The following is a 10208-nucleotide window of genomic DNA, read 5'->3' on the forward strand; positions in this document are numbered from 1 at the left end:
GCACATAGCCTGCTGCCCCCCTCGAATAGCATCTACAACACCTTCGAGATTCAAGTCCCCATCCAACAGACGGACCACCATCAACAATGGGGTCACATGCCCTCGTACAAGACACACCATGGAGTGGCTGTATAATAATCCAGGAAAGTGACGGAAAATGAACGTGAACTTCACGTCATCAACCCTCCTCCGCGTTGCCGGAAAGGAAAGGGAAAGCGGCCAACAGCGCTAGGCGTACCCAGGCGGTTACCCGTCCAAGTACTGGCCACGCCCGACTTTGCTTGCCTTCGGTGACCTGACGGGAACCGATGTGTTCAAAGAGGCGAGGCCGTTGGCTATCGTCAACAGTACGGTCATTAGAGACGGAACTCAAGCTCAGATACCAAAATTCTGAGGAAAGAAAATACCTTGCTACCTTGGCAACATAACGATCACACCATTCACTTCAATCTTTTCACTGAAAGTACGGAAAATCGGACGTTGGCAGAACGCAGGTGTGAACACCACTCTTCCTACTCGTGGCACAACGTCAGTTGTATACACGACCTGGAATAACGAATTTGTCAGCAGTGTACGATAGTTTTAAAAACTATGCGAGACTGGCACAAAAGAACTGAGACTGCTTCCTTCCAGTACTCGTGAACTAAGCAAGCCGAGCAAACAAAACTGGCACCAGGAGATATGACGCTAATGCCATCTTGTAACATCGCCTCTGGCCTTGATCTCAATTCGGCGAAGTAGGTCATACCCTGCCGTGGCCACTCACTGATGATTGGTTTCCGTGGACCTAACAAACTGTGCAGATGTTCAGTGCTACTTTTCACCCGCTGTGGGAGTGGAAGATGTCGACACTGCAGTAAGGAATAATACAGCAGGCAGCTCAGTTGAAAAGGTATGGACATCTCTAAAAGGAGCAATCACAGAAGTTGGAAAGACAAACATAGATTTTAGGAACAAAGAAATCTTAGGAACGAAGAAACATTGGGTAATAGAAGAAATACTTCAACTGATCGACGGGTAAAGAAAGTACCAAAATGTTCAGAGATAGTCGAGAACACAGGAAAATAAATCACTACGAAATAAATAAATAGGAACTGCAGGGAATCCAAGGCAAAATGGATGCCGGAAAAATGTGAATAAATAAAAAAAATCTTCGGAATGACTGATTTCGAGAATAGAAAAGTCAAAACAACCTTCGGTGAAATGAAAAGCAATTGTGGTAGAATGGGAATTGTATTATTAAAAGCGGAGTAGAGAGCGGCATGGTGGAAAGAGTACACTGAAGGCCTCTGTGAGGGAGAGGAACAGTTCGATGACGTGGTAGAAGAAGAAACTGGAATATGTATGGAGAGACAGGGGCTCCAGTATTAGAGTCAGAATTTAAAAGAACTTTGGCAGACTTAAGATCAAATAAGACAGAAGGGATAGGTCATGTTCTATCGGAATTTCTAAAATCACTTGGGAAGTGGCAACAAAATTATTATTCACGTTGGTGTTTAGAAGGTATGAGACTGGCGATATACCACCACATTGTTGGAGAAACGTCATCCACACAATTCTCAAGATTGGAAAAGCCGACAAGTGCGAGAATTATGATACAATAAGCTCAACATCTCATGCACCCAAGTTGCTGACAAGAATAATACACAGGAAAATGGAAAAGAAAATTGAAGATCCTTTAGATGATGACCAGTTTGGCTTTAGGAAAGGTAAAGGCACCAGAGAGGCTGTTCTGATGTTGCCGTTGATACTGGAAGCAAAACTGAAGGAAAATCAAGACACATTCACAGGATTTGTCGACCTGTAAAAAGCGATCGAAAATGTAAAAGGTGCTACAAGTTCAAAATTCTAAAAAAAATAGGGGTAAGCTATGGGGAAAGACGGATTATGTAAAACATTTACAAGAACCAAGAGGCAACGATAAGACTTGAAAACCAAGAACGAAGTGCTCGAATTAAAAAGAGAGAAGGCAGGAATACAGTCTTTTGCCCCTACTGTTCAGTCTAGAACCAATCGAAGAACAAATGACAGAAATAAAAGAAAGATTCAAGACCGGGATTAAAATTTAGGGTGAAAGGATATCGATGATAAGATTCATTGATGACATTGCTATTCTCAGTGAGGGTGAAGGAGAATTACAGGATCTGTTGAACGGCATTAACAATCTAACGAGTACAGAATATGAATTGAGAGTAAATCGGAGAAAGACGAAAGTAATGAGGAGTACAGAAATGAGAGTAGCGAGAAACTTAACGTCAAAATTGGTGATCACAAAGTCGACGACGTTAAGGGATTTTGGTACCTTGGAATGAAAATAACTCATGACAGTCGAAACAAGGAGGACATAAGAAGAAGTGGACTAGCGTGGCAAAATGGGCATTCCTGGCCAAAAGAAGTCTACTGATACCAAAAGTTAATTTGAGGAAGATATTTCTGAGAATGTGCGTTTGGAGCACGGCATTGTGTGCTAGTTAATCCCGGACTGTGGGAAAACCGGAACAGAAAAGAATAGAAGCATTCGAGATGCGGTGTTATAGAAGAATGTTAAAAATTAGTTTGACTGACTAGGGTAAGAATGAAGAAGTTCTTCGCAGAATCGGCGAAGAAAGGAGAATATGGGAAACACTGACAACAATAAGGGACAGGATTATAGGATATGTGTTACAACATCGTGGAATAAACTCCATAGTATTAGAGAGGGCCGTAGAGGGTAAAATCTGTAGAGAAAGACAGAATAATTGAGGACGTAGGATGCAAGTGCTGCTCTCAGATGAACAGGTTGGCACAGGAGAGGAATGATGAGTTTTGTACAGATGACTTAACTGGACAGTCGTGATACGATACAACACCTGAATATTCGGGAAACCAGGAACGTATGCGTGTAGCCCCATGAATGCGTATCTTCTTATCTTGGAAGAACGAAGTGTACACGTCGTATTAATCACGAAGATGGTCATATGTAACATGAAATAAACATCCTCGATTCACACTGACAGAAACACGAACGGAAGGGCACAAACCATGATTTGAAGAACACATCCAAAACATCACAGAACCTCTTCCAGCCTGAACTAAATCCTGCACATGCACTGCAGGTTAAACGCTTCATTGGGTGGCCGGTGTACTTAACGCCTTGCATCCTTTGGAAAGACAAAATCGCCATTCGTCGGACGATGCTACACGGCCCTCTCAACTACAGTCCAGCTACTTGTTTGACCCAATGAAGTCGTGCAGGTTAATGTGTCGCTGTGAACAGTGGCCGCTACCGAGGTACTCGATTTCCAATATCGCTTGCATGTAGTTCCGTTCGCAGTCTCTGCTCAGAAAACGGTTGAGATGGACCTACATTCACTGAATGTCGGGTTTGAAACGATTGTCTCTGACAATGCGTTAGGGTCGTGCCCAGTCTCTATGGGTTAGGATTTTTTTACAAGCTGTTTTTAATAAGTAACTCAACAATTTTTTGCTGAAAACAGGTTGGGTTTATTCAGGATTTCAATACACCATACTTTTCCCCGCTCTACTGGCTACAAAATCATATTTCTCAACATGATCTCTGTTCACCGCGACGACCTTACATCTTACTGGAAGGGCTTGTACGCTTGAATGGCCGACCGGTGTGGCAGAGCGGTTCTAGGCGCTTCAGTCTGGAATTGCGCGACCGCTACGGTCGCAGGTTCGAATACTTCCTCGGGCATGGATGTGTGTGATGTCGTTAGGTTTAAGTAGTTCTAGGGGACTAATGACCTCAGATGTTAAGTGCCATAGTGCTCAGAGTCATGTGAACCATTTTTGAACGCTTGCATGGTACCGCTCTACTGGTCGAAGTCAGAGCCACCTTCTTGCTGCATCAATAATATCCTCGCCAACAATGTACTTCTTCCCGCGAAGTGCATTCTTTATTGGGCCAAACAGATGGAAGTCGGAAGATGCGAGAGCCAATCTGTACGATGGATGAGGAACAAGAGTCCAATGAAATTTTGTGATATTCCGTAAAAAATTGTCACGATCAGGCTCATAGCAAACAATTCCGCACAGATAGCCCTTCGTTGTTTACCCAAATTGCATGAAAATATAATCACACGTCAGTTCTAGTATAATACATATGTCCAATGAATACCCGTTTATCATTTGCATCTCTTCTTGGTGTAGCGATTTTAATGGCCAGTAGTGTATTTTGTGCTACGTAATACATGGCCCAGGTACATTAATGTGACCACCACCTATGTTCGACGTCGAAATGTAATAAGAAACCACTCCCAGACGGCAGGCGGCAGCACTAGCAGTGGAGGGTATATAAAGTGTGTCGCGGGGGGATGGGGGGTGGGGGTGGGGTGTGGGGGGGGGGGGGGGTGAGGGACGCGGGAAAGATGTGCAGTCGCGGTAACGGCTCGATGTCTACAAGGACATGATGATTGGTTTTCGGGCTAACGGTGGAATCATTTCCGAAATGGCTAAGTTTGTAAACCAATCGCGTGCCGCCATGCTTAAAGTACACCGTGCAACGGAAAATGGCCGTATCTAAAACCGGCGCTGAGGCTACCTTGTGTACCACGGGCCATAGATGACAGGGATCAACGGGGGCTGCGGAGACGTGTGCGGGTAAATAAATAAGCAACAGACCACCCAGTTGACCTAAGGGACTACCAACAGTGGCTCCTCAACGACTGTTCAGCGAGCGTCGCTGCGTATGGCCTCTGCAGCAGGCGCTTGGTTCGTGCACCCATGCTGTCTGTTGTACACTGGCGACGAAGACTGGAATTTGTAGACCAGTGCCGCAACTTGACGTCCGCTGAGAGGCTACAGATGTCCTTTTCAGATGAATCACACTTTTTGCTCAACCGCACAGATTGTACTGCGTGAAACGTTTGAAGACAAACGCCCTGCAACAATCGAGGAAGGGTCGTTGTCTGCGGAATGTTTTCGTTGCATTTCCTGGATGATCTCGTCATTCTGGAAGTCACAATGGATCAACAGAAGTATGCACTTATCCCTGGGGACCATGTCCGTCTCTACATTTTTTCCTCTCGGCATGATGGCATCTACCAATAGCACAATGCAATATCTCATACAGTTCGTGGTTTATGTACGTGGTTCGACGAGCACCACAATGAGTTTGCCGTACTCCCCTGGCCACCAAGCTCCCCGGATTTAAATCCAGTCGGATATCTGTGGGACCACCTCGGTCGGGCTGTTTGCTCCATGGATCCTCAACCAAGAAACTGGAGTCGGCATGGCTGTTACGTCACTGTCGGAAGCTTCCAGAACGTCTGGACGGCGGGTGTTCATTAGTGGCAAGAATATCGTCAGAAGCACCCTAAGAAAGCGTAATAGAACCGCACTTGTTTTCTATAATAACAAACGATCTGACGCGTAGAGTGAGCAACAAATGGCCGCGGTTTGCTCTAGTGTACAGGGAAGTGTCGTCGCTGAGTGACTGCAGGAGGATGCTCGATGACTTAGACAGAATTTCTACTTGTTGTGTTGTCTCATTCCACGAAACTTTATTATTTTTTCGGACTATAGGCCCAGTTTCCACTGCACATCTGATTCCAAAGATTGTAACCAAGCAAAGATAAACGCATGGCAGCCCCTTAATCCATCTCTTCACGACTTAAACTATAAGAGCCGTCTCTGTTGACTGTTTTGGCGCAATTGTATTGGTATTGCACAGTTTTATGACATTCTTTAGAATAACATTGAACTACACCATTTTGTATAGCCAACTGGAGCTCTCTTTAGATGAGGAATGTAAAATAATGCCTATGACAAAAAGACTACTACATGATTACAGAATTAGTAGCGAACTTAATCGTACTTAGAGGCAATAATAACAAATCAAGTAAAAAGGGACAACCACTTAAAATCAGGGTTCTGCGAAAATACAATATTACTGGAAAGTAAGTCGCTTACAAGACAGTATTGGGGCCAATTCTATTGCTCCAGCGTGGTGGTCTCGTGGAAAGTAGGACCCATTAAAGTCCACACACATCCGCATTCGCTCGTTTCTTACTAAAAAAAAAAATCTGTATGTTGTTCTTATCAAGTAGATACGGCAACATAAATCCATAAAATTGAAAGATCCTTGCTACAGGATGGTATAGCCCACACGAAACTGCAACAGAGAGTTTATGGAAAGTTAAATGGGAGCCCTAATTTTTTGTACAACAAGCACTTAATTGCGAAGCCCTAGAAACAAAGTTAACATACTCTGTAATACTATGCTGTAATTTTTAAGTCCTCTGGTATTGTCAAGAAAAACCCTGCTCTCAGGGGCAGAAGTTGACTTTGTATTTTAAGTATCCGTATCACAATCTTTCTATTCATAGATAGTATACCAAACATTCTACGTACAATTCAAATGATCATAAATTTTTTTAACGAATAGTAGTCGAAAAATTAAATTTTCCGCTAATACTAGATATTTGTACTAAGTACCCGTTAGTAACATTATAACCCTCGTGGAGCGTGGACAAAACTTCGGCTCAGAGGCTAAGCGAGTTTCAACCATTTGTTTAATCGATGTATCTCTCTCGCTAGGACGGACGGATTTCGTTTGTACAGTACTGACCCACTTATGACATCGCCAATGCAGTTTCGTCGTTCACGGCACTTCGGCCAGCTTCATTCTCCGTAAAGTCATGGTAAATATTTTAACACTTTAGTTCGCCTGCAGGTGGTGTAATATGTTACGCTGGAGCCACATCTAAAACCGGCGAGTGTTTCGACGCTTGACTTGAAGGAATACGGCTCAAATGAGTTACCTCCTCCAGTGACGGGATGAAAAGCAAGTGGAACACAGTTCAAGATCACATGACTGTTAGTCAACGTCCTGGATTAAAACCGTTCTGCAGTACCTCGTGGAATGAAGACATTGTCGCCGTCTTTTGTTTACTCCATGCTTCACCCTCTACTTCATTCTCATAACGAACCATAACATCGAAAACACGGCCATATCCTGATGGAAGATGTTTTTCTCTCGTTCTTATCTCTTATTTTGTAGATTTCATCTCGTTGCCGCAGAGGATATGACCGACTATTATTTTACGTTTTACGAGATACTCCTTAAAAACAATCCGCTTTACATCCCAGAAAACATTGGCCATAGCGTTCCCGGTAGGAAGAACACGACTTCACACCTATTACTGAAAGCTTTCTCATAATTATTTGTAACATAAACATTTCTGGCATATATTTGACGTCATCTGTTTCATACATCTTTAATCGCCGACTGTCCTACGCCGTATTATGCACTACCTCGATACATTCATCTCTGTTCACAGTGTTGTAACGTCCTTCTAGTGGTTCATAAAGGAGTGAAATAAAATTATGGTTGAATTTACTCGCTCTATCGTTAATTCTTAAAACTATAGGATGCTACATAAGTCAAATTAAAGAATCGAATAGCGGAATTACATATGTCAAATTAAGCAAATCACACATAAAGTGACTGCTTTGAAAGTACTACAAACAAAACTATTTGACAGATCACAATGACGCTAGGCTCATGTTATTGTTCATCAGAATAACAAAAACAAATCGTTATTGATTAGCGCCAGGTCGAAAACTTTCCTAATTGCACATCGCATGAACAATCTACATCTACATCTACATGATTACTGTGCATTTAAGTGCTTGGCAGAGGGTTCATCAAACCACAATCATGCTATCTCTCTACCATTCCACTCCCGAACAGCGCGCGGGAAAAACGAACACTTAAACCTTTATGTTCGAGCTCTGATTTCTCTTATTTTGTTTTGATGATCATTCCTACCTAAGTAGGTTGGGCTCAAGAAAATATTTTCGCATTCGGAAGAGAAAGGTGGTGACTGAAATTTCGTAAATAGATCTCGCCGCGACGAAAAACGTCTTTGCTTTAATGACTTCCATCCCAACTCGGCTATCATATCTGCCACACTCTCTCCCCTAGTACGTGATAATACAAAACGAGCTGCCCTTTTTTGCACCCTTTCGATGTCCTCCGTCAATCCCACCTGGTAAGGATCCCACACCGCGCAGCAATATTCTAACAGAGGACGAACGAGTGTAGTGTAAGCTGTCTCTTTAGTGGACTTGTTGCCTCTTCTAAGTGTCCTGCCAATGAAACGCAACCTTTGGCTCGCCTTCCCCACAATATTATCTATGTGGTCTTTCCAAATGAAGTTGTTCGTAATTTTAACACTCAGGTACTTAGTTGAATTGACAGCGTTGAGAATTGTACTATTTATCGAGTAATCGAATTCCAACGGATTTCTTTTGGAACTCATGTGGATCACCTCACACTTTTCGTTATTTAGCGTCAACTGCCACCTACCAAACCATACAGTAATCTTTTCTAAATCGCTTTGCAACTGATACTGGTCTTCGGATGACCTTACTAGACGGTAAATGACAGCATCATCTGCGAACAACCTAAGAGAACTGCTCAGATTGTCACCCAGGTCATTTATATAGATCAGGAACAGCAGAGGTCCCAGGACGTTTCCCTGGGGAACACCTGATATCACTTCAGTTTTACTCGATGATTTTCCGTCTATTACTACGAACTGCGACCTTCCTGACAGGAAGTCACGAATGCAGTCACACAACTGAGACGATACCCCATAGGTTCGCAGTATGTGATCACAACATTGGCAGCAGTGGGAGGATGGGGAGGGGGGGGGGGGAGGCTCGTAGTGGGATTTGTCAGATATACTAGCAGTAATTGCAGAATGGTACGAATCACATTATGTAGTGAAAGTTGCAGTGTCTGTCAGGCTTCCCATGGTGAGCTGGCAGTGTGACTTGTCAGTAGTAACTGTAGAACGTCACGGGTCACATTATACAACTGGATGTCGCACCGTTTGCCACTGTCTATCGGACTTCCCGCGGGGGCTAGTAGTGAGACTGTTCAGATACGCTAGCAATAATTTCAGAATGACACAACTCAAAGTTGCACCGTCAATCAGACTTCCACAGGGAGCTAGCAATAGGACTTGTCAGATATGTTAGCTGTAATTGCAGAATGACACGAGTCACTTTATACAGCTGGAAGTTGCATTGCCTACTAGACTTTCCACAGAGAGCTAGTAGCGGGACTTATCAGGTACGTTAGGAGTAACTGAAGACTGACTCGAATCACATTACGCAATGAACTTGCACTGTCTACCAGACTTTTCAGGGTGAGGGGGGAGCGGCTAGTAGTGATGATATGTTAGCAATAATTTCAGGATGACAAGAGTCACATTATAGAGTTGGAAGCTGCACTGTCTACCAGACTTCCACGAGGGTTAGAAGTGAGACTTGTCAGATACGCTAGCAGTATTTTAAGAATGCCACTACACATCATTATACTACTAGAAGTCTCACTGTCTACCAGTCGGATACTTGATTAGGGGTCGATAAAATGATCATTTGCTGAAGAATATTACAAGCCACCGTTAAAGAAATGAAAGTTTTACTGCATATCAGATTTTGCACTGGGCTAGTGGGGGACGGTGCCGCACTGACCAGTAAGTGAAGAAGGCGGCGAGGGGCGGCTCGCCGCAGCCGGCGCGCTCCATGCAGTCGAGGATGTCCTGCGGGCAGGCGGCGCAGGCCCGCTGCACGGCGTCGCTGTCTGCGTCGCCATCGCCGCTGCCGCTGCCACTGCCGCTGCCCACGCTGCCCTCGAGGACGCTGTCTTCGTCGCCACTGTCCATCTTCTCGGGAGGCGTCGAGTGTCGCAGCTGAGCTGACCCGCGCGATAGCACGGCACGGGGCGGCCACTTGCTTCTGCTATGCTATTATTGGCGGCGCCGATCCGCCGGCTGCTTGCAGCACTAAATAAACCTGGCCGCTGGCACGGCGGCGGCGGCAACAGCGGCGACGGGCGCGCGCTCTGCCCCTTCATCCCCCACTTCCTCCTGGCTGACATTTATGCGCCTTCCATTCGCTACATCGCAACTTATTGCAAACGCCGGCAGAGTACATGGCGTGTCTATTGCAGACCCTCCAGCGGCTGTTTTATGCACGTCGTCCAGCCCAAAAATTAATGAGGATCTGAGCACGAACAATAGGTGCAACAAACTGGACAGAGCTTGCCTTCCCTGTAATAATATTTAGAGATCAGATACTCTCAACCTAGACCTCCCACAACACAAGACCATAAAGAGAGCTTCAGTACTCTATGTCTCAGAATTCCTGAACATTTTTAGAGGAGGACAACTCATGGAACGTGGCCTAAACGA

The 10208-nt window shown here is 44.5% G+C and overlaps 1 protein-coding gene and 1 pseudogene across 4 annotated transcripts in view; both read right to left on the bottom strand.

The window, feature by feature from the left end:
* LOC124607173 (golgin subfamily A member 6-like protein 22) overlaps window positions 1–9785 on the bottom strand; it is a 311550-nt gene extending 301765 nt beyond the window's left edge. The window contains exon 1 of one of the 4 annotated variants that reach the window (XM_047139399.1): window positions 9490–9781. In XM_047139399.1, the coding sequence (XP_046995355.1) occupies window positions 9490–9680 (191 nt within the window). In that variant the 5' untranslated portion in view covers window positions 9681–9781. Of the gene's footprint in view, window positions 1–9489 lie in introns of all 4 variants that reach the window. The other 3 variants (XM_047139390.1, XM_047139415.1, XM_047139423.1) reach the window with 3 other exon arrangements.
* LOC124560107 lies at window positions 218–336 on the bottom strand (annotated as a pseudogene).
* Window positions 9786–10208: the final 423 nt, after the last annotated feature.

This window comes from Schistocerca americana, chromosome 1, assembly GCF_021461395.2.
Source record: "Schistocerca americana isolate TAMUIC-IGC-003095 chromosome 1, iqSchAmer2.1, whole genome shotgun sequence".
Classification (NCBI taxonomy): domain Eukaryota; kingdom Metazoa; phylum Arthropoda; class Insecta; order Orthoptera; family Acrididae; genus Schistocerca; species Schistocerca americana.